We start from the raw sequence: 24,982 nt of genomic DNA on the forward strand, positions 1-24,982 counted from the left end.
TGACACACACACACACCATCTCACACACTGGCATGAGAAAAGGGCTGGTCTGATATAAGATTGTAAAAATTTATTGGGCTTGAAAATCTGACCCACAAACAACAAACGACCAATCAACATGTCTCCCCTCTCCTTTGCTGGCTAATGTAATCCTTCAGCACTGGGAACACACACAGCTTAGTCCTACTTCTCTATTCTAGTCCAGATCTTCTGCCTTTGTATGCTCTCTCTTTCTTTCTCTCTCTTCCTCTTGTCTGTTTGTTGCTCTATCTATCCTTCTGTCTCTCTGTCTGTCGCTCTCTATCCTTCTGTCTCTCTCTCTCTGTCTGTCGCTCTATTAGGGCTGCACGATTTTGGGAAATCTAATTTCGATTTTTCGGACAGATATTGCGATTGCGATAAAATTTGCGATTTATTATTATTTTTAAGCAGCCCCACCGAGGTTTATTGTAAAATGCGGCTTGAAAATGTTTCTTTTTACCTGGGAATCGATACCGGTACCCAACGGTACCTTTTTTTCTGTACTTTACTCTCCCTCTCTGAAGTCTAAACTTCACAACACGCAATCTAAAACCCCTTACCTCCCTCTCCCAAACCGATCTTGTATCTCAATGGGACTTCCTGGTTAAATAAATGTAAAAAAATATATATATATTTGCGATATATATTTTTTTGTTGCAATTTGCTAATTGCATCATTCCAAATTTCGATTTTAAATTGATTAATCGTTCAGCCCTACGCTCTATCTATCCTTCTGTCTCTCTCTCTCTGTCAGTCGCTCTATCCTTCTGTCTCTGTTTGTTTATCTATCTATCCTTCTGTCTCTGTCTGTCCCTCTGTCCCTCTTTCTCTCCTGTCTGTCTCTTGCTCTATCTATCCGGTCTGTTTATCTAACGTCACGGTGACCAAGTGCGTCCACATTTTTATAGGATTCTATCACATTTTCATAACAATAGCGAATATTACTTACCCTGCGCCGTTTTCATTGGGGTTTCTTACAAATTAACGATGTTTTGTTTGGCCTTTTATATGCGGATAACATTCAAATCTTAAATTGTACCATTATGTCCCGTTTTAGACGACAAACATAATGCTAATGATGCACTCTTGTTAAGATAATTAGTTTACCATTCACGGTCACTGTACTGACGTTGCATTAATTAACTGACCTGTGCTAACGCTCTTGGGAAATGTATTGTTGTAGTTTTCAACATTTTCACCTTTTAATTTTAAACCAATGCTGCCATCTACTGACAACAGAAAGTGTTGTGTAGCGTCACCTTGAGAGGCACTTCCGTAAACACCGTCGCCCAAAAGACATTCTAGAGATTCCCACTTTTTACTGGGAATGGGGCGTGGCTGTATTTGGTCCCAAGACAATAAGAGTGGCTGCGATTGGTCTACGTTCCGTTATCTCTCTATCTGTCCCTCTGTGTCTTTCTCTCCCTCTGTCTGTCTCTCTGTCTCCATCTGTTTATAGATCCGTCTGTCTATCTATCCCTCTGTGTCTATCTGTGTCTCTCTTTCTCGCCGTCTGTCTACCCCTCTGTGTGTCTATCTATCTGTCTATCCTCTGTGTCTGTGTCTATCTGTCTATCCTCTGTGTCTCTCTCTCCGTCTGTCTATCTGTCCCTCTGTGTCCCGTTCTCTCAGGTGATCTATTGAATGTGACTGCCAACAGGGCACTCCAGCTCTGCGTGCCAGTGTGTATTCAGCCCACACAGTTCTAGGGATGCCCCGATCGATCGGCCACCGATCGTTATCGGCCGATATTCAGTATAAATATGCGATCGGTGATCGGTGATAATGTTTTATTTTCACCGATCGTCAAACCCGATCTCAGTCGCTGTCGCTGAGTTCTGTCTCAGACACCGGTGGTGCGGCGTCTGCTCTCGAGTCCAGCCCCTCCCGCACGCATGTAAACACGGGTCTAGTCTAGTGAGACACGGGAGGACGGCGTGTCGGCGTCTCCCTGAGCTAACGTTAGCTTAGCTACCGTTACAAAATGACCCAGTCAACTATTCACTTTTAGTTTAATACATGATGAGGCATTGTCTAACCGAACGGTATCTAGCCGGCCAGCTACCGATAGCTCCTGACATCAACGAACGCTCTAGCAAGTATAGTAGGTAGGTATGATACCTGTTAGCTGTTAGCTGTTAGCTCACGTTAGCGCAAGTTAGTTCACTGTTAAAAACGAAATGTCCCATTGAACTAAATAATTCACTGAGGCGTTGTATTAACGTTATATATCCGGCTAACAGTAGCTACAGATAGCTCCTGATATCAATGTCTTATAACACTGATTCGATGCGTATTCGAGCTGAGGGCTTGCTGAGCACAGTTAAGTAACGTTATACCAATAGGTCCAGGTGCAGCGCTGGAGAATCCTGGCCGTAGCTCGAGGCTACTCGAGTATAGGTCCAGCTGCAGCTCCAGAGAATCCTGGCTGTAGCTGGAGGCTACTAGAGTACACACAGACAGTGGAGCTTGTTGCGTGGTGGCGATGTCTCGCAGATAATACAAGTACAAGTCTAATTATATAATATATATATTTTATATATAAAAAAATATATATATAAAATAAATTTTAATTTCTTTTAATCAAAAACGATCGGTATCGGATCGGTATCGGCCGATATGGCTCACGACGATCGGTGATCGGTATCGGTGGCAAAAAACGTGATCGGGGCATCCCTACACAGTTCCCTTGGGCTCTGCAGCGTTTAGACAAACCCTCCCCATCTCAGGTTGGCATGGGCGAGAGAGAGAGAGTGACAAAAGAAATGAGCAGGGAGAAGTAGGGGCGAGCGACGTGACCTACATTTCATACCCGGATATAGGTCATTTAGCAGTTTTGGACGGTACTAACAATATCGCCACATCACGGTATAATATTTATTTCCCCCCTGTAATACCATCTTTATGACGTCATAGGAGTGTGAGAGCTCTATGTGGAACGGCAGCTATTTCACATTGCTGTGGATATCAACGCGAACGGTGGAAACGATATGGGGGACATGTATACCTTAAGCACAGATGTCTGCTGGTGTGTCATTACTACCGCTAGATCTCCCACCCCCCTAGCGATAAGTACCGGCGACTTCTAGTTTTGGCAGATGGCTGCTTACGCTGTTTATCCGCGCAAGTGGGAACGCGGATAGAGTGGAACGCGGAGAGAGTGGAACACGGCAGGCGGCTGAAGGGGACCGCCACAGCGAGAGACACGACAGCGAGAGACGCCACAGCGAGAGCTTTGTCTCAGCCTCTTCAATCTGGTGGCACCGTGTGACCCTCCGTTTATCTCCGCATGAGCCAGATTTGTCGAGGTGTGTGTGAAAGAGCTCTTTGTGTGTGAGGGATGCGATGTGTGTGTGTGTGAGGGATGCGATGAAGTGTGTGTGTGTGTGTGTTGGAGAGTTATCTCTGTGTGTGAGAGAGAGAGAGAGAGCGATGCAGTGCTCGAGGTGTTTCTCTGACAGCGTAGATTAGTTCGGTTCCATCCGTTCACTTCATTGGGTTTGAACACGCAGCTCTTCCCGCTCTGCAGTGGACCTGGTGGGGCGTCCCGACTGGGACTCGCTCTATAATAAACACTAGGGGTGGAGCCATGAAGGAATATGCTATCTTATCTTATTATCTCAACACGGAATCGAACATCGGGAAGAAAAATCTGTATTTGATACGGTGTGACGTAGTGTTGTCAAAAATATCGAAAAATCGATACATACATATCGATTATGAATATTTAAAACGGTTTCAATACTTGTTTCCCGAAATATCGATATTTAATTATTCATAATCAAAAAAAAAATTTGTATAAGGAAGTTGCATTGTTCATTTCAATACCTGTAATAGTACAGTAGTCCACACACACATGTGCATTCAGTTAAATTGGAATATGACTGTAATACAAACAGTTCAGTTTGTCAAGTACATGCAACACAGTGTTTACATCTGTCTGCTTGAGAAAATACTATGTTCTGCAATAAAAATTATTGAAGTGAGATGAACAGTTATTTTTAAATGTGTGATCTAAAGATAAACAAAGGGTTTTAAAAGTGTTATATTCATCTTCTCTTATAGTACCAGAGAGAAGCTGAGGAGAATCAACCAGCAACAAAAGCAACATTTATTTAGTTTTTTATATATATTATTATAATTTTTTTTTTACATTTTAAGATTGAACCTTTTTCCCCGTGGTATCGAATATCGATACTTTTCAAGGTATCGTATCGAAGTTCGAAATTCCAGTATCGTGACAACACTAGTGTGACGTGATTTTAAAGTCGCATCGACGGTTCTCCTCCACGGGTCTCCTCCCCCTCTATCTCAGTTTAACCTGTGATGTATGATGTGGCTACTGCATTAGCATAATGTTTAAGGCTCATGTTGTGTTATAAATTAAACATTTATTTCACGTGGGCCTATGTCAAATCAAGCTGCGGAATGTATATAGTTGTCTATAACTGGAGCCCCGTAGATTTAATACATTTTTACCTCAACATCTAAATATCTGTATAGAAGTGTCATCCGGTGCAGAGTACCGGTCCCAGTCTCTGCCTCTACTGAAGAGCACAGGCCGCTACTTTGCAGGTATCGGACAAAGAATGCTTGAGATTAGGCTTGGACGGTATTACGGTATACCAGGGTATTTCGAGATCCCGCCGGTATGATTCTCAATACCGTGACGTCACAGACTGCTATTACACTGACACGAAGTTGATTGTAGTGCACAGCACGCGCCAGCAGAGGGTTACGTCCGTGGCTTCTTCTTCTTTCGTGTAACGTCAGAGGTCCAACTCCGTATCTTGTAGCCATGCCCTTAACTCTGGTCCCACATCAAAGAGGCTGGCTTCCGAGGGTGGTTTGTATAGGGGGGCAGATGGTCAGGATGTGGTCAACAGTCTGCTCAGGGTCTCCACACTCGCATGCAGCGCTGTCTGCCAGGCCCCACTTCTTTAATGATGCTTTAAAGCGACCAACCCCAGATCTTAAACGGTTCAGCAGAACCCATTGCCGGCGTGGAAGATCGTCTCCTGTGGCGCCATCTCCTGGATCCCAGATGTGGTGGTGGATACGGGTTGGCCCAGCACGCTCCCACTCTCTCTTCCAGGCTGCCGCCAGCCATCCATTTCTGGATAGGTCCTCAGTGGTGGAACGGAGCATCTCTTGTGCCACCTTGTTGTAGGGGTGGCGAGACTTGAGTCTGCTCATAGGTGCTGTTGTTGTTGTGGTGTTGTGTAGGATGTGCCAGTCATGCTTCACTGCCTTCCTTGCTAGGGCGAGAGTGGCAGCCTGGCTGGTAGTTTTTAAAATCTACCAGCCTAATGGCTGGTAAGTCAAAAAGTTAATTTTGTTCCCTGGCCCTTACGTGGCTATCGTTCTGGGACTGGGAGCTAATGTTATAGTAGTACCTGGATGGTGCGGGCTAACTGGCTATCGTTCTGGGACTGGGAGCTAATGTTATAGTAGTACCTGGATGGTGCGGGCTAACTGGCTATCGTTCTGTGATTTGTTTACTTGGTAACACGGGTTGCTAAGGAATTTATGTTTGAGGTTGAAGAAAGTGCACTTTTAGGTTGAAAGAACGGCCCTAATGTCAACGTGTTTCAATATAAGCGTTATGTATGGCGATAACGAGTATATTGTTAGCCCCCCCCCCCCCCCGCTGATGAAAATGAAAGTCATACCGTCATATACCATACATAATACCGGGGTATTATGTCAGCAAGTTATGACGGTATGAAAAAAATGATACCGCCCAAGCCTACTTGAGATATATATATTCCATTCCTCTATGAGCGACGTCTAATATCCCTCTCTGTGTCCGAGACGCAGACGGTCCAACGGCTTTGCTTTGACGTAGTAGACGTGGTTCTAGGAATCAGGTTTTAGTACTTATGGAAATGTTCTCGGTATCTCAACATGGTATTTGTCCGATATCCAACACCAGTATCGGCACAATATATGCCATTGGATATTTTGCGCAGCCGCCAGTTCAGTGTCACTATGCGTTTGTCGTTTTCTTTTCCTAAGTATGGTCGTTAAATTGGTATTAAATCTGGCTCTACGTGGTATTAAACGGGTCTTAAAGCATCTTAGATGTAACTCGTTGAAACCTTCAGCTGATCTCTTTTAGAGTTTCTGGCATTTCGTTCGCACCGTTCTCACGCTATTTCCAACGAGGATACCGACGTTCCCCACATATTGACCTCTCTTTCTGTTTTTGGCGATGTCCTGAACCCCACCCTCGCCCTAGGATGATCAATAGCCCATCACGGTTGGTGGAACCACACATTCAAAGCGTTGATTTATGCCTGTGTGAGAGGTGGGGGTGGCGGGGCTCAATCAATGCTGTCCACACAGAGCTTGTAGAACAACGTAGCAGGTCGCGCTTGCATGTGACCAGGGCTCTGCTGCTGCGGTGCTGGGCGGGCGGGGGCTGGTGATCCAGGTTAAGACTAGGCTTACATGTATGGAAATTCATGACATAGGCGACTTCTATTTTCGGATCACTCTTGCTGCGCACACGCACGCACGCTCTCGCACACACACACACACACACACACACACACACACACACACACACACACACACACACACACACACACACACATGCATTCTTTCTCACACACACACACATGCATTCTCTCTCACACACACACATGCATTCTCTCACACACACACACGCACTCTTTCTCACACACACACTCTCACATACACGCACTCTTTCTCACACACACACTATCACACACACGCACTCTCTCTTTCTCTCACACACGCACTCTTTCTCACACTCGCACACACGCACTCTTTCTCACACTCACACACACGCACTCTTTCTCACACTCGCACACACGCACTCTTTCTCTCACACACTCTCACACACACGCACTCTTTCTCACACTCACACACACACGCATGCACTCACACACACACGCATGCACTCTTTCTCACACACACACACGCTCACTCACTCACTCACTCACTCACTCACTCACTCACACACTCACACTCACACCAGGCCCAGTCTTGTGTCAGCAGGACAGATGGGACACCTGATCAACAACACCTCCTTGAGGAGTGTGTTTGCTCCTTGTCTATTATCAGCTGACCTGGTTTGTTGCGCTGCCCCGATGCCTCTAATGCCCTAATCTGCTCATGTAGGTTGTGTGTCTGTGCCACGGGTCAGGGCCAGCTGGAGGCTCCAAGGTCTGTCCCACCGTGACCCACGGTGCAGAATCACAGACCTCCATCGCTATTGGCTCCGAGATCGCCGGACGAAAAAGAAAAGAGAATAAAAAAAGTTGAAATTGAGCTCCGAACGTCTTTCCGTGCGGAAAATCAAGTGGCCTCGCTCTGACCTCTGACCTGTTACCCAAAGCTCTCGGGGATTGGATTTCTCCCGATTGCCAATATCCGATTTTAGCTCGGTGTGCCGTCTGCCTTTAGTGCTCTTCCTCCCGCCGGTAGGAGAGGAGAGACGTCCACGTCCGACGGTCCCACCGCACGCCATTCCTCCGCCCCGGGGGCGAGCGAGGGAGGAGTGTGGTCGTGAGAGGGAGAGAGAGAGAGAGAGAGAGAGCCACATTTAATATTTCATGCTTCTTCTGCACACAAGCCCAGGCAGAGTATTAACGGGCGTGTACTGGCTCTGCAGCGCAGGAGTGTAATCTAGCTTTAATGACTGTCATTTCCCCTCTGCTCCATAATCATGTGCCGGGTTCTTTCCAAGAGAGAGAGAGAGAAACAGAAACGGCAGGAATGAATTCCCGGAGCGGGCGAAGCAACGCTGGTTACCAGCAGCGCCACGCGGTAGAGCGGGTTTCTCTCCTGGCACCAGTAGACTCACCTCCAGTCTTCTCGGGCCGAGCTGACTCATAACAAGCGGCCCGGGGGACACGTACTGTATAAACCAGGCCTGGACCAGACAAAGGCCTCGCCTCAGACGCTTAACGGATAGCGGGCAGCCGGCAATTTGGGTCACGGCATGTGCATTGGTTGTGTGTGTGAGAGGACGAGAGGGAGGGAGGGAGAGGAGAGAGGTCATTTATAGAGCCATATGAAATCCGTTTAATTTTTTCCCAAATTCCATTTGATTTTCCGTCAATTCTGTTTTTTCCGTTTTAATATTTCAGAATTCTGTATTTTGCGTTGTACGCTCATTTTACCATCAGAAATAGTGTCTAATAAGTGGGAATGAATAAATGTCCACAATTTAATAAGATATAACAGTAATAGGGCTGTCTTAAATGCTTCGAAGCTTCGTTCGAATATAAAAAAAAATCGACTCTGCCTCTCTTTGTTAACTACAACAAGCAAAATATATATATTTTTTTACTTTTTTAAGTAAAAACGAAGGTTCGAACGTCCGTATCGAAGAACCCTGACGAAGTTTGAATCCCAAAAACAGGCTTCGGGGACAGCCTTACCAAACATAATTTTTTTTTTTTAATCTACTTTTTCTCCCATTTTCTATTTTTCTCTCATCCCAATTTCGTATTGTCCAATTCTACCCTCCCCTGTCTCGAACGCTGTTAGGCCATGCCTCCCACAAGCCGGCAGCAATGTGGACGAAGCCTTGCATCGGGTGTCCCCTCCGGTACACGAGGAGGCAACCGTCACATCTTTTCACCTGCACAGCGCGATCTCTCAGCGGCGAGGGTCTGCGTGGGAGGGACACGCCACCATCGTCGCTTCCTGATTCTGCTGCGCAGGCGCACCAACCGACCTGTAGGAGTCGCTGTCCACAACGTCCGATCCCCACCCACCAGCTTCCCACCCCCTAATACTGCCAATTGTATTAGTATGAACGACCAGCCAAGCTGGTAGCAATGCCGAGAGCTGGGCTCGAACCCAGCATCTCCTGCATTAGTGGCGAGCGCCTTGCCCACTGCGCCACTTAGCCGCACAAACATTATTATTATTCAAATGGAACTCAAACATGTTGTCACAGTATGATGTCATAAACTCATAATAGAACATTCTAGAACATTTGTGATGGCACAGTAATGATGGCATAATAGAACATTCTAGAACATTTGTGATGTCACAGTATGATGTCATAATCAAACATTCTAGAACATTTGTGTTCTATATATTCAACAATTCTCTCAGGTTAGGATAGCGGTTCAACATCTGGGATTGGAAGGTCTGGACTGGAAGGAGGTGTGTAATGAATTGGCTGAGGGGGCTGCGAGGGACAAGGCTGCGAGGGACAAAGCAGCCCAGGATAAGATAGCAGGGGGCAAGGAGGGTCCCGCGGAGGGGGGCTCAGGCAGGAAGTAGCAGCAGTAGCTGCACTCCAATGGACAATGTAGTTGATGACGGGGTCCAGTAGAAGAAGAAAAAGAAGGTGAAGAAGGAGAAGAAGAAGAGCCCATAAAAAGAATTGCGGAGGGCAGTAATACGCCACGATGCGTCTACTCTGCCGGAAATTCAAATAAGAAGAAGAAGAAGAAGAAGATCTCATTGAGGGTTTTAGAATAGGGCATTTGATAACTTTGGGAAGCGAAGGATTTGGAAGATTGGAGAAGAGGGATTGTGATCAGAAGGAGAGAAGATGTGGAGCGATGATATAGATGGATTGTGGAAGGAATCAGTGTGGAAAGGATGACAAAAGGAGCAGAGAAGAAGGAGACTGATGATGGTAATTCAGTTTGAAGATGAGAAGAAGAAGAAGATTGTAAACTAGATTATAGTTAGGCAGCAATACGCCAAAGAGGTGTCTAGACAGCCGGAAATTCACAAGAAGAAGAAGATATCATTGCACATTTTGGAACAGGACTGAAGAGATCAACTGTTAAACATCCATTTCTCAAACAAGATGCCTTGGCTACCGTTTAGCCGTGGAACGGTGAGTGTCCAGTAGGGCTGAGCCCAAACGTTTGAACGTTCGAACCTTTGTTCGGCATTCAAATTCTAAATCATTTGAATTTTGAATTTAAAAAAAAAAATTAAAATATTTTCTTTTAAATATCTTTTTCTATTCATTCTGTTTAAACCAATGGGGGGTTTCTTCACAGTTGCAGATAAAGATTAGGCTACACTAATATTATAGTATTAAATAGGGCTGTCTTTTTTTGTTGTGCAAAATCAACGCTGCCTCTTTGTTAACTACAACAAGCAATGCTGTTTGTTATTTAAGATGAGTTTGGACAGATTTGTGTTCATTGTGCTGCTTTTATAAAGCCTCAAATGACAGCTTACTATATTTCATGAAAGCAAAGTGTTTTGTTTGTCTAAGATTTAAAAAGGTTTAAACTTTACAGCACTGAGAAAGTTGAACAAAGTGCTGTACATTTTTTTTATAAATGTATTTATAAATTTTTTAAATTTAAAATCGAATCTCGGCCCGACGCTTCGAATTCCAAAAAAAAATTTGAAGGTCAGCCCTAGTATTAAAATAAACTGAGTTATATTCATTAGAAGGTTGATTTAATTGATTTAGGGCTGGGGCTTCTCCCTGGGCTGGGTCTGGGTCTGGAAAGTTGATTTAATAAAAGAAAAAATACTAATTTAATCAGATTAATCACTTTATTCAAATTGAGGATTTAGTTTGAGGATGAAAAATAAATAAATAAAAATGTATTACATTTTCTTTTTTTCCATACTTTTTTTAAAATTAAAAACGAAGGGTCCAACGTCTGTTCGAAAAACCCTGACGAAGTTCGAATCCCAAAAACGCTTCAGGGACAGCCTTAGTGAGAGACAGAGAGAGCGTGAGAATGTGTATGAGGGAGAAGGAGAGAGAGAAGGAAGGAAGGAAGGAAAGAAAGATGGAAGGAGAGTGAGTGTTTGTGAGAGACAGATAGAGAGCGTGAGAGTGTGTGAGGGAGAGAGAGGAGATTGTGTGTGTGTGAGAGAGAGAGAGCGAGCGAGCCCCCTCAGGCCTCTGCCTGGCAGGATGTAGATCCTGCTCGACTGGTTCTTGCACACCTAGCCCAGACTCGGCTAACGGCTCGTTAACCCCCGACTCTCCGCCAGCAGCTGTCGTTGGTTATTCGGGCTCGGATGCGGCGACACGACCGGGGCCCCGGCCGGCCGAGCTAACTAGTAGCTGCGGATCCCGTTTTCTAGCCGGCTAAGTGGTGTGTTTATGGGGCAGAGGCCTGAAGCTGTGGCACTCTGCTCCGCCCTGATCAAAGCGTTCACTGCTATTGATCTGCAGGCAGCTCTGTGTCCTGCAACGGGGACACTTGATCTCTTAGCAACAGGCGGGGGGGCAGGGGCCTCTGTTGGGGCCCAGGTGCTTGTTTTCACAGACGACCTTTAAACATTATGAGCAAACTTGAGAGTTGAGACTGTCGCCACCCGTGTGTTTGTTTTCGAAACGACCAAACGGTTGTTGCTAGCTCCTATATATAAATATATTTATATATATATTTTTTAAGATATAGATATGTTTTATTCATCACATACATACCGGGGCATACAGTGAAATGCGGTTGGCTATGCCCGCTATGATTGTGCAATAAAACAATAGTAATAGTAATAATAATAAAAAGATAACTAGAATAGACATGGTAAATAGACATGTTAATAAATCGCTTAAAGGCACTGGATCCTATGTACATTCCTATACAATGTGCAGTTTTTCTTCTATGTCCCTATGCTATACTTGCTGTTACTAACTGTGGCTGCGGACCCGTCATCTAACTTCACCTTTCATACGGAGGTGTAGTGGTTACGTCATTGCTGTTTCCGGCCAGTCCACCATCTTGAAAACTCAATGTATTTCCCCATTGCCCATTTCTAAATCGTCTCGTTTAAAACAAATAAAGCATGAACATTTGCATGGTGTACCTTTCTGTGCTTATTCATCCACAATCTATAGCTCAACATGAAAATATTCGCAAGTAATCGGAAAAAATAAATGTCTCCGACACGTTGACTTTGAGCGTCACATGCCTAAAACCCAAGAGCACTTAACTTAACACATCCTGCGCCAAAAACGAGTTTACTCGTTATTGCCCGCCAATCTAATAACGGCAACAACGAGTTTACTCGTTTTTATGATCGTTATTTCCTTTATTCGCTATTGGCATTCATAATTCATCCAGGAAGGCTCCGGGAGCCAGCTGTATCCCACGTCGATATCACCGGACCTTCGGTGGCTGGCCATTTTAACCTGTTCCCCCTGTGCGGTCCATCGGCAGACCGCAAATGACATCTGGTCATAAATCAATATTTTTCAGAGTGTTATATAAAAGTTACGATTTTAATTTCAAACATATTCAAGTATTAACATCATGAACATGTCACAACAGCATGTAGAATGTATATTATCATCAATATGTTAGTTTAGCAATAGGTTAAAAGTCATTAGATAGATTTAACGTTTTGATTTGACCAATTCTATCCGCGAGGGCGACCATTTTGGATATAACCATGGGAATTGTAGTCTTTTTGCGGTCAGAGTTCCACAGATATAGTTCTGCGTTGAAAGTTTTTAAAACTACACTTCCTGGAAGATTTTATGGGGTTCAAGTTCAAGTTCGAGTTCTGTATGAATTATTTCAATAACTGTTAATATTCGGGATAATAAGCCACAAAAGGTAAAGTTTTTGACAAATATTGAAAGGCTTTCAAGTTTCTCTTCCCTATTGTTAACATGTAGGAACAATTAGATCTGAAATTAGTTTCAAAACGGTTGCACTGGGGGAAATAAAAAAGTACAGTAGATTTCATTATCTGTTCTTATGCACGCCTGGTGATACTAAATCCAAATTGAACTCGGGCATTTGAAAGATAATGTATGTATGTATATGTGTATATATATATATATATATATATATATATATATATATATATAAATGTGCGAATTGGCTATAATAAGGTAATATATAAGCCTCCTATTCTATAATAATATTTCAAATAGCATTGGTCCGGATGGGAGAATTCAGTACTGTATCTACAGAACCTTCCGTTTAATCATCTTCCCTTTATTAATTTCCTTAGATTTTTTGTACACATGATCTCAAGAAGGTACTGAACGAGATCAGTGGCAGTTTTTAATGTTTGGTCATTAGCATGGTGTTATTCACTGTCAAAGATGCAAAGAAAAATCATAATTCATATTCTCTGTTTCATCACAATTTAAGCAAGCCTAGTAATAGACACAATATTTCTGACACTGTGAATACATTCCCTGAGGTCCATATATGTCCCTAGATACCAAGAATATGCAAATTTTCCTTGTAGAAGTGGAGCAATATTACATTTACCTAGGCGGGTTTTCAGAAAATGGGCTCCGGGTGGAAGAGGTTAAGGTATTCCCGCGCCAAAACCATTCGTGTGAGTGGGATTCGAACGGGAACAACGCGCTTCTATCGACTGGTTTTCAGTGTTTTCACGCAGGCCGCTCAGGAGCGTTGGGCCGGCCACAGGTGGCCCCCGCTCCAGACCTTGTTTCAGCTCCTGTCTGTAGCCTGAGCTGGTACCGCTAGCCGAACACACACACACACACAGACAGAGGACCCCTCTCCGCTCCGCTGAACGCATTCAAACAACACAATGAGCTACATGTCTACTACACAATGAGCTACAATAATTACAGCCAAACACATAGGAGCTAGAGGCCGGTGTTTACCAGTTGCATTCTAACATGCCTCTCTTTCTCTTTCTGTCCCTGTCTCTCTCTGTTTCTCTGTCTCTCTCTCTGTCTCTATTTTTCTATTCAGATCTAGTTTTATTGCCTATATGTATGTGTTTCTACTATTACCCTCCCCATGCTACGATGACGCTAGGGGATCAATAAAGGAATATTGTATCTCTCTGTCTCTCTTCCCCTCTCTCTCTCTTTCTGTGTGTCTCTCTCTGTGTGTATTAGTTCATATTTGAATCTCTCTCTCTCTCCCCCCCCAGGTGGTCAGTAACAAGGGCCTGTTGAGGGATCAGGTGTCTACGCGCGGGGGTCAGCTCAAGGTCAAGTACCTGTACGAAGACTCCGCCTACAATCGCAAGGTCAACGCCGTCACCACGACGGTCACTCAGAACGGCAACACGGGGGCCCCGGCGCCCGTCAAGCCCCCTGCGGTGTCTGCCCTGTCCAAGGAGCGCAGCGTGGACAGGTGAGGGTGGCGTCCATACCACGAGAGATTTAATTCAAGGGTTTATTCATCACATACATACCAGGGCATACAGTGAAATGCGGGTTGGCCATGCCCACTACGATTGTGCAATAAAACAATAGTAATAATAGTAATAGTAGTAATAAGAACTAGAATAGACATGATGGTAATAATAATAATGGCAGTTATTGGACGCAGTCTTTAAAAAAACGGTGCCTACTGCTTTAGCTGCCCTTGTTTATTTTTAATTTTTTTAAAGATTTATTTTATAGCGTTTATCGCTTTTTTCTACTGGGCAGTCCAGTAGAGAGAGAGAGAGAGGAAGAGCGGGAGACAGAGTGGGGGGAAGACATTCGGCAAATGAGGCCCGGGTCCGGGAATCGAACCCGGGTCGGCCGTGCCGCGACGCAGCGCGTTACATGGTTCGCCACTTGGGCGCCCCTGCCCTTGTTGTTTTAATACGGTGCTGACCCGTGTTCTGGTCCCTCAGCACCGGCTCCAGCAAGGGCTCCAGCGACTCGTCGGCCGGCCCCCAGGGGAGCGGCAGCAACAGCTCGGGCAGCGGGAAGCTCTGCGGGCCCCTGAGCCCCGAGCAGGCGCTGCGGCAGTACCGCTCCCAGCTGACCGCCCTGGAGCAGACGGAGATCCACACCTACCCCGACGTCTACTTCCTGGGGCCCAACGCCAAGAAGAGGCCCGCCGTCGCCGGGGGCAACAACAACTGCGGCTACGACGACGAGCAGGCGGGCTACATCCACGTCCCCCATGATCACCTGGCCTACCGCTACGAGTTCCTCAAGGTCAGACACGCCCCCGCTGGTCTCTGCTCCCTCCCTCCCTCCCTCCCTCCCTCCCTCCCTCCCTCTCCCCTCTCACACCCTCTGTTTCACCGGTTCACCCCTCCCCCCCGGGAAGCTCAAGAAGCTCAGAGTTGGGAAGGATCGTGGTTCTCTCTCCTGGCCAGAGGCATCAAGTCCTCTACTAAACTCCCAAACCTGAATTTGTATTTGACCATCAATGTCTTAACAATAGATTTGTATCAACCGTGATGAGATCTGACCGCGCACCTGATTAACCTCTACCGGTTCCACCAGTAGAACCTATGGAACCCATTCTAGTTACTGGTCCTTAACACTTTGATTGCCACACAGTAGGGCTGTCCCCGACTAAGGATTTTGATGGTCGACTAGGATTGGCCAAAATTTGCCGTACATTTTTATTTATTTTTTATCATTCCATTTGGGCTGTGGGGGTGCTTAATGTCTGAAGGAGTTGACTGAAGGCTTCTTGTCCTCGGCAAAAGCATGCAATTGGTCCACTGATGGATACATCTTGATATTTGTCTAGTCTAGTGTGTTCATTAGATGGGTGAAATCCTCTTTCAGTGCCTCTGTGCCTGTTTTCGTAGGTAGTTAGCCTCTGGTGTGCGTGCCATTAGCGTTAGCCACGCTTCTATGCCTCTTTTCTTTTGAAAAAAATTATAAAAAAAAAAAAAAAAAAAAAATGTTTTTATTATATTCGACTAAGAGGTTGGCCAGTCGACTACGGCCCCTTTCGACCGATTAGTCGACTAATCGATTAATAGGGGTCAGCCCTACCACACAGTATGCTCATCCTTATACCCAGTCTTCCACCGCTGTAAGCATATGGAGATGTTTACCTTCTTTGCAGGGCTATAACTTTTTAAATATTATAGCTATATTGACATTACTATGGCCCATTCAACATCGGGTATCTATCGTTCCGGATGTGGGAACGTTATATTTTTTCATTCATACATTGTTGTGTTAATACCGTCGAGAATATAAGTATGTTTTTAAGCTTTCCAAAAACGCGAGTTATAGGCCCTGAAGCATATGATAGATTATCGATTGGCGTTTGTTTCCTATACACACTATATTAAAAAATTCAAATGTATATGATCGGTATACATTATCATGCATGAAGGAAAGGTGGGGGGGGGTCGTTTATAATTCCTTGATAGTCCGTAACGGCTTTATGGGTTGATACATTGATCAGATGGATTGCAAACAAAGAAATGGACAATCAAGCTGAAAATAACGTTATATTCCTCTTACCGTTCGCCGATGAGACTGGAGGAAAAATATTCCAATTATTTGACGTCGATCTGCTAGATCCATTTCCCGTTTGTATGACGCAATAAACGCCGAAATCATATAGATTATTGCGTTTCGAAAGCGATCCCATGCACTCGATTGTGTCTCTTGATCCACATTACAAGATATTACTGCCGGAGTAATTTCCTCGATGCACCAGCGCCACTTCCGGTTTGGCTTGGAGTGTAACTCGCCCGATCATCCACCATCCGGCGGTATTGAGGCGCAGCTGCAGTCCTGCAGGGAGGCTGGATGAATTATGAATGCCATGGCGAAAAAATGAAATATTGATCCCAACAACGAATTATCATGTTGTTGGCGTTCACCGCATGACGGGCAATAACGAATTATGACGTTGTTGGCGACCAATGTGTTAAGGTCCCCTGAGTTTGCTCTGAACTGGGTAAATCTGCATTTCACTATGATGCCCCTCTAGCTCATGGAACAAACTCTTAACAGGCCTTAAAACCTCGATCTCCAACCTTTGTCAGTCAAGTTGTACGTGTTTATAAATGGATTGTTATCCTTGTCTTATTGTTATGATTAGATTTTGATTTGAATAAGCGTCTCTTTGCTTATTTCTGTAAGTAAACTCAATGACGACCATAAACGAGGGAAACCTCAGTTGCCTTTCGAGTTTAAAAGGGTTGAAATAAAATGACACGTCCTCTCTCTCCATCCCCCCCTCCAGGTGATCGGCAAGGGCAGCTTCGGCCAGGTGGCCAAGGTCTACGACCACAAGCTGCAGCAGCACCTGGCGCTGAAGATGGTGCGCAACGAGAAGCGCTTCCATCGGCAGGCCCAGGAGGAGATCCGCATCCTGGAGCACCTGCGCAAGCAGGACCGCAACGGCACCATGAACGTGGTCCACATGCTGGAGAACTTCACCTTCCGCAACCACATCTGCATGACCTTCGAGCTGCTCAGCATGAACCTCTACGAACTCATCAAGAGGAACAAGTTCCAGGGCTTCAGCCTGCCGCTGGTCCGGAAGTTCGCCCACTCCATCCTGCAGTGTCTGGAGGCGCTGAGCCGACACCGCATCATCCACTGTGACCTGAAGCCGGAGAACATCCTGCTAAAGCAGCAGGGCCGCAGCGGCATCAAGGTGAGACCGAGTCGCATGTCTGTCCTCATTACGGAGACGTGTGGACCTTCTGTCTTCAGTACGGAGACGTGTGGACCTTCTGTCTTCAGTACGGAGACGTGTGGACCTTCTGTCTTCAGTACGGAGACGTGTGGACCTTCTGTCTTCAGTACGGAGACGTGTGGACCTTCTGTCTTCAGTACGGAGACGTGTGTCCTGTCTGTCCTCAGTACAGAGACGTGTGGACCTTCTGTCCTCAGTACGGAGACGTGTTCTGTCCTCAGTACGGAGACGTGTGTCCTGTCTGTCCTCATTACGGAGACGTGTGGACCTTCTGTCTTCAGTACAGAGACGTGTGGTCCTTCTGTCTTCAGTACTGAGACGTGTGGACCTTCTGTCTTCAGTACAGAGACGTGTGGACCTTCTGTCTTCAGTACGGAGACGTGTGGTCCTTCTGTCTTCAGTACGGAGACTTGTGGACCTTCTGTCTTAAGTACTGAGACGTGTGGACCTTCTGTCTTCAGTACGGAGACGTGTGGACCTTCTGTCTTCAGTACGGAGACGTGTGGACCTTCTGTCTTCAGTACAGAGACGTGTGGACCTTCTGTCTTCAGTACAGAGACGTGTGGACCTTCTGTCTTCAGTACAGAGACGTGTGGTCCTTCTGTCTTCAGTACAGAGACGTGTGGACCTTCTGTCTTCAGTACAGAGACGTGTGGACCTTCTGTCTTCAGTACAGAGACGTGTGTCCTGTCTGTCCTCAGTACAGAGACGTGTGGACCTTCTGTCTTCAGTACGGAGACGTGTGGACCTTCTGTCTTCAGTACAGAGACGTGTGGACCTTCTGTCTTCAGTACAGAGACGTGTGGTCCTTCTGTCTTCAGTACGGAGACGTGTGTCCTGTCTGTCTTCAGTACGGAGACGTGTGTCCTGTCTGTCTTCAGTACGGAGACGTGTGGACCTTCTGTCTTCAGTACGGAGACGTGTGGACCTTCTGTCTTCAGTACGGAGACGTGTGGTCCGGTCTGTCTTCAGTACGGAGACGTGTGGACCTTCTGTCTTCAGTACGGAGACGTGTGGACCTTCTGTCTTCAGTACGGAGACGTGTGGACCTTCTGTCTTCAGTACGGAGACGTGTGGACCTTCTGTCTTCAGTACAGAGACGTGTGGACCTTCTGTCTTCAGTACAGAGACGTGTGGACCTTCTGTCTTCAGTACGGAGACGTGTGGACCTTCTGTCTTCAGTACGGAGACGTGTGGTCCTGTCTTCAGTACGGAGACGTGTGGACCTTCTGTCTTCAGTACAGAGACGTGTGGTCCTTCTGTCTTCAGTACGGAGACGTGTGTCCTGTCTGTCTTCAGTACGGAGACGTGTGTCCTGTCTGTCTTCATTACGGAGACGTGTGTCCTGTCTGTCTTCAGTACGGAGTAGGCTTGGGCGGTATCCTTATTTTCAAACCGGCAAACCTTTATGTTATAATACCCCGGTGCACGGTATTTGACGGTATGACTTTCATTTTCATCCGCGGGGGGGGGGTTACGTGTTACCAAGTAAACAAATCATCGTCAGCTCTCAGAACGGTAGTCCCGCACCGGTAGAAGCCTGCACCGTTTTAGCGTTAGCATCTAGCCTATAGCCATGGCAGACTATTTGATTCCTTAAGGGCTAGAAATTGCCTGGGTTTTGGTCATATGCTCCCGAAATGCTCCCGTTGTTTGGCTACTTCTATGTGCAGTGAAAACTACTCGAATGCTTTATAACCTAGTCATTGATTTAGTTCAGGGTAATCTAAGATTAGCCGCAGAGCTAATGCTACTTAACGTGAGCTAACGCTAGTTATTCAAGCTCAGTAGCTCACAGAGAGAGATAAACAGCTGACAGCGGATAGTACAGGACGGTACAAATACAACAAAAAGGCGGGTGGGGGCTGTTGTGTAAACCTTGTACTCTTTAGTTCACATATAATAATTTAGTTCACATATAATAAGAGACGGATTGCGCCACAACAACACTGCTCTCGTCACAACGCTTTACGGTATTTTCACAGCACTGTCGCAACATTACCGTAAAACGTGAACACCGTTGTGACCCACTCGCTCCACTAGAGCGGTCTCGCCCTCTGCTGGCGCGTGTGTGCACTACACTCAGTGTGTGCACTACACTCAAAACTCCGTTTCACTGTTATAGAAACTGAAGCGCATCTGTGATTTTGACGGTGACGGACGGTATTGAAAATCAATACCGTAGGTATTTCTAAATACCCTGGTATACCTTAATACCGTCATACCGCCCAAGCCTAGTACGGAGACGTGTGTCCTGTCTGTCTTCATTACGGAGACGTGTGTCCTGTCTGTCTTCAGTACGGAGACGTGTGTCCTGTCTGTCTTCATTACGGAGACGTGTGTCCTGTGTCTTCAGTACGGAGACGTGTGGTCCTGTGTCTTCATTACGGAGACGCCTGGACCGTGTGTTCTGTCAGTCCTCTAGGGCTGACCTTCGATTTTTTTTTGGAATTCGAAGCTTCGGGGCCGAGATTTGATTTTAATTCGAAGCTTCGAGATGAATAAAAATAAATAATAATTATAAATAATAATTTTGTTTTTATTTTGTTGTGGGACTTGTACAGCACTTTGTCAGTGCTGTAAACTTAACCTTTTAAAATCTTAGACAAACGAATCACTTTGCTTTCATGAAATATTGTAAGCCGTCATTTGAGGCTTTATAAAAACAGCACAATGAACACAAATCTGTCAGTGCCGAGTCCGACCTCATCTTAAATAACAAACAGCATTGCTTGTTGTAGTTAACAAAGAGAGGCAGAGTTTATTTTGCAAAAAAGAAAAAAAGTCTTGGAAGTATTTAAGACAGCCCTACAGTCCTCATTATGGAGACGTGCCTTATTATAGATGCGTCGCTGCTTCCACTCTGAAGCCTCCGGACTCTGTCGTTCTGCCCTCAGCTCAGGTTCTTCTCTGGTGACCGTTATGGTAGCCATCGATAGTTGTCTCCTGTGTGATGAGGCTGAGAGGTCCTCTCTGGTCATTATCGCCTCATTGCTGGCTTGCAGCTCTGGATCTTATCGTACCCGCTCTGGTAAAGTTCCTAGAGTTTGCACTGAACGTGCCCCAGAAACGAGGAACGTCTTGCAATGCACTTTAAAACTCAATTCATTAGTATCTACTGCTGGTCAGTTTAAATATTCAATAGCAACCCAATCTCAACAGTCATTGATTTACTTTCTGTTTCTATATTTTCTTCTTTTGTATTTATTATGTGTTTCTCGATGTCATTGTAAATGAGAGCTCTCGCTGATCCTTCAGATTAAATAAAGAATGAATGAATGATTGATTGAACCTAGTTGACCGCAGCTCATCACCTTCACACACTAGGGGCTAGATCCACAAAGAATGGATTGCACGGTGCTAATTGCACCCTTACTTACAATCATTATGAATTGAAAATGGGGGACCCTGATGTAAACGAGACGAAAGTCTTTCTCTGGTCTGCATCCCCTTAACAATTGTATGTATTGAGCCGTACTGTATTGTACCCATTCTGCAATCTGTTAATAACATTTTCAATCAATCACCGCGCAGATGGCCAAAAATGACATTTGAATATTCCTTCTAAAAAAAGGATGATATTCGATTATATTCTAATATATATTGTTGGGCATATTTATTAAAAATAAAAAATGGTTGTCTGTGGTAACACACTTTTATTTTTATGTTTTGTTTTATTGTTTGTTATTTCCGTTGTTACTATGTCCAGTGAAGTCCTGTTTTAACACATTTGGGGCCATTGGGGCCCGTCTAATCTAAGTTTTCACTGCGTGAGGTTGTTTGTAGAGCTAAATCTATATTTTATATTGCTATGTGTCCAATGTCATTGTCAATTGACAGTATAAACCTTCCCTTCAATATGCCATAAAGAAATATTTTTTTCATCAATACGTTCCCGTTTTATAGCGTCGTGAATATGAACTATATACCAGATTGGTCTAGGGTAATTCCTGCAAAGCTAGTTGTAGGGCGCTAAGCTAATAACGTTAAATCCATTGGCGTTTCGGCCCTACACAAGCTAGAGTTAAAAATCAAAAAGCATATGATCGGTGTCATGTTCCACCATGAATGCATGAAAGGGGGTGGGGGGCGGGGGAAGTCGTTTCTGATGATTGATTACCAATAACGGCATTCGTTATTGCAACATCATACGCTGACCGGGTGGATGGCTATCAGAACAAGGCCCGATCAGACTGAAATTGACGTCAAATGGCTCTTACCTGTGGCCGGTTGGATTCCAAAAAGAATTTCCCAGTTATTTGATCGCCCATCTGGTAGATCGATATGTCCTGGCTGATGCTATATTCCTTTACTGCATACTGAATTCGGCGTCGCAAAAAGTATTCCAGGCGATCGGGTAAAGCCCTCGCTTCAGGCTAACAGAAAAGCTAACCCGGAGCGAAAAAAAAGTGACACCCGGTCTTAGGGATGGGTACCGAATTCGGTACTTTTGAGGTACCGAACCGAAACACGTCGGTACTACCGAGTATCGAATCAAGTGAGAAACCGAAAAAAATTAATTTTTTTTTTACCCTTTTTTCTTTTCATGTCAACGTTCACACGCACAATATATGCTTACCTAGGATTTGACTTTATTCAACAACAAAGCAGTCGGAGCAATGACAAGCCGAAAACTGTCGAAATTGTAGTTATTTGAAGTTTGGATTTTTTTTTATACGACTGAGGTAGGTAAATTAAATGTCTTCAGACTAAAGTACCGAAAAAAGGTACCGTTGGGTACCAGTATCGATTCACAGGTACCGGTATCGGTTCAAATGTGAAAGGTACCCATCCCTACCCGGTCTGCAACAGGGGAAACTGCATTCTCGAGACAGCGCCAATACCAGGATCTGGCCGGTACTGCACTTTCGGAGTCCCGATATGCAGTTTCCAGCCAAAATACAGCTCTGTGACATTGAGTAGGATATTAAAATGGAATAAAAGCAAAACAGAGTTTACCATGTATATATACGTGGTTGGCCTTCAAAGGATGGCGCCCAATCACGTATATATACGTGGTTGGCCACAAATCGGTTAATGTTATTACTGTATTGTGTTGTCTTGTTTAATGTAAACAACAACAAAAAAATGTTGAATATCAATTTTTACAATATGTTTTTTTTTTTAACAATTTGATTATAGAATATTTGTTGACAGCCCTATCACACACTAACCCCCCGCCCTTCTCCTCCTCTCCTCCAGGTCATAGACTTCGGCTCCAGCTGCTTCGAGCACCAGCGGGTCTACACCTACATCCAGTCCCGCTTCTACCGGGCGCCGGAGGTGATCCTGGGCGCGCGCTACGGCCTGCCCATCGACATGTGGAGCTTCGGCTGCATCCTGGCGGAGCTGCTGACGGGCTACCCGCTCTTCCCTGGGGAGGACGAGGGCGACCAGTTGGTCTGCGTCATGGAGCTGCTGGGCATGCCCTCGCAGAAGGTGCTGGAGCCAGCCAAACGCGCCAAGAACTTCATCAAGTCCAACGGGCACCCGCGCTACTGTGGCTCCAACGCGCTGCCCACCGGCGCCACGGAGCTGACGGGCTCGCGCTCCCGCCGCGGCAAGATGCGCGGGCCGCCGGGCAGCAAGGAGTGGAGCGCCGCCCTGAAGGGCTGCGAGGACCCCACCTTCACTGACTTCATCAAGAAGTGTCTGGACTGGGACCCGTCGTCCCGGCTCACCCCGGGCCAGGCCCTCCGGCACCCCTGGCTCTACCGCCGGCTGCCCAAGCCGCTGCCCGGCGGCGAGAAGAGCCAGGGGGCTGCGACCACCACCACCACCACCGCAACGGCGGCCAAGAGGCTCCCCGACCACCACCACCACGGCGGCACCTCCTTCCCCTCCATCCTGGCCAAGGGGGGGCCGGGCCTGGCTGCCGCGACGACCGCGGCCCACAACAAACTGAGGAGCAACATGATGGGCGAGTCAGGGGTCGCCATACCCCTCCGCACGGTCCTCCCCAAGCTGGTCTCCTAGAGAGAGCGAGAGATATAGGGGGAGGGAGAGGGAGAGGGATGGGGAGTCCCTCTCTCATCTCTCTCCTCTCCCGTCCTCCACTTCATCCCCCTCTCCGCTCCTCTGGAGGGGTCGGAGCGCGGACGGGAGTGGGGCCTCGGTTTTAAAACTTGTTTTGGTTGTTTCCTTTAATTGTTTTCTACAACGCGGGGGTGTCGACACCCCCTCCTCGCCCCCCACCCACCCCGGTCCTGATTTTTAATATTGGCTGAAGTGAGCGAGAGAGAGACAGAGAGAGACAATGATATTAAATAAAAAAACAAACTTGACGCTATATAACGTTTTTATACGGCAGTTTCTTTTTGAGTGGCTGCGTGGTTCTTTCTCTCTACAGCCTTTTCGTGAGGTTTGATGTAGACTTGTTGCTTTTTAAGAAAAGAAAAAGACTCTTGTGAGCGAGTGGACAACTCTTTACTCCAGGGGATGTTTTACCCGTGTGTGTGTGTGCGCGTGCGTGTGTTCTTCTCACGTGAGTGTCTATGGGTCATGCACACTAAAGCACACGTGCACTGTCACTTGCCTCACACACACACACACACTCGTATGCCTCTGCCCTTCTCAGGGCAGCGTTGTACCTTGAGAGTGACTCTTCATAAGGGCTAAAGGCGAGGACTCTTGTATCAGGTAGCAAAATTACATTCATCATCCTTGATTTTTCTTTTTTTTTATAGAGAATGAATCATGCTGTAGTTTTTATTTTATTTTCCTTTTTTTTCTTTTTTCTTTTTTCTTTTTTACCCTGCACACGAAAGAAAACACAAAACGACACACAGACATATTATTCACCTTTTCTGCGCAGACCGCGACCGGTCGGCATTGCTGAGTCTCCTTTTATAGCAATACGTTTAAAAACCTGCACCTCCTATCCTTTCTCCTCCAATCTATCCCCCTCCTTCCTTGCATGTCAGCTCGGTATGTGGTGTTGATGCGTGTGTGTGTGCAGGTTCGGTATGTGGTGTTGATGTGTGTGTGTTTGGTGCAGGTTCATTATGTGGTGCTACTGTGCGAGTCACAAGAGGGGCTCGGGGCGGGGACCGCTTACTTCTGCTGCTGTCCGTCAGCCGCCGTCCTCTCTGTGTGTCTCGAGGGGAGAGAGACGTGGGAGGGACACTCCTTCACGCAAGTGTGACTGTTACGCTCGGCGCTCACCGAGGGCCGTTAGAGCAAGCCTGGGACCCCCCCTCTCTCATTACCACACACCTGCAGGTGTACACGTCGTCCTACAAGCGCGCCTGTAGGGGGCGCTCGTCGGGAACGTGGGTGGGGGGCGAGCGGGTGCTTTCTGAAGCTGTCTGAGGAGAGAAAGAGAAAAAAAAGGTGCAATTCCAGAAGGATCGTGGTTTAATATTGCTGAAGGACCATACCAGTCTCATCTTTTTACTTGTATACTTGAGTAGATCTTAGCCTACGTTTTTTATTTTTATTTTAAACCGGGGTTTCCGTCTAAAATAATCTGTTTCCGGTCCACGCGACGTCCCTCAGGCAAGTGGGAGAAATTCCAGTCTAATATGAATTGAGCTTAAAAACCATCGATAGGCTACGTGAAGAATGATATCTTCAAGGCATGTAGAATTATAATATCTTTTTATCGGAAATTAGGATACTTTTGCTTTTATATTATATTC

General features: G+C 45.9%; 1 protein-coding gene across 1 annotated transcript in view; it reads left to right on the forward strand.

The window, feature by feature from the left end:
* Window positions 1–23,738, forward strand: part of dyrk3 (dual specificity tyrosine phosphorylation regulated kinase 3) — a 33,968-nt gene extending 10,230 nt beyond the window's left edge. Inside the window, exons 3-6 of the mRNA XM_084316875.1 lie at window positions 13,870–14,075; window positions 14,566–14,875; window positions 16,884–17,300; window positions 22,545–23,738. Coding sequence (XP_084173001.1) covers window positions 13,870–14,075; window positions 14,566–14,875; window positions 16,884–17,300; window positions 22,545–23,318 — 1,707 coding nt within the window. The 3' untranslated portion in view covers window positions 23,319–23,738. The remainder of the gene's footprint in view (window positions 1–13,869; window positions 14,076–14,565; window positions 14,876–16,883; window positions 17,301–22,544) is intronic.
* The last annotated feature ends 1,244 nt before the right edge of the window (window positions 23,739–24,982 follow it).

This window comes from Notolepis coatsorum (assembly GCF_963971535.1).
Source record: "Notolepis coatsorum genome assembly, chromosome: 6".
Lineage (NCBI taxonomy): Eukaryota > Metazoa > Chordata > Actinopteri > Aulopiformes > Paralepididae > Notolepis > Notolepis coatsorum.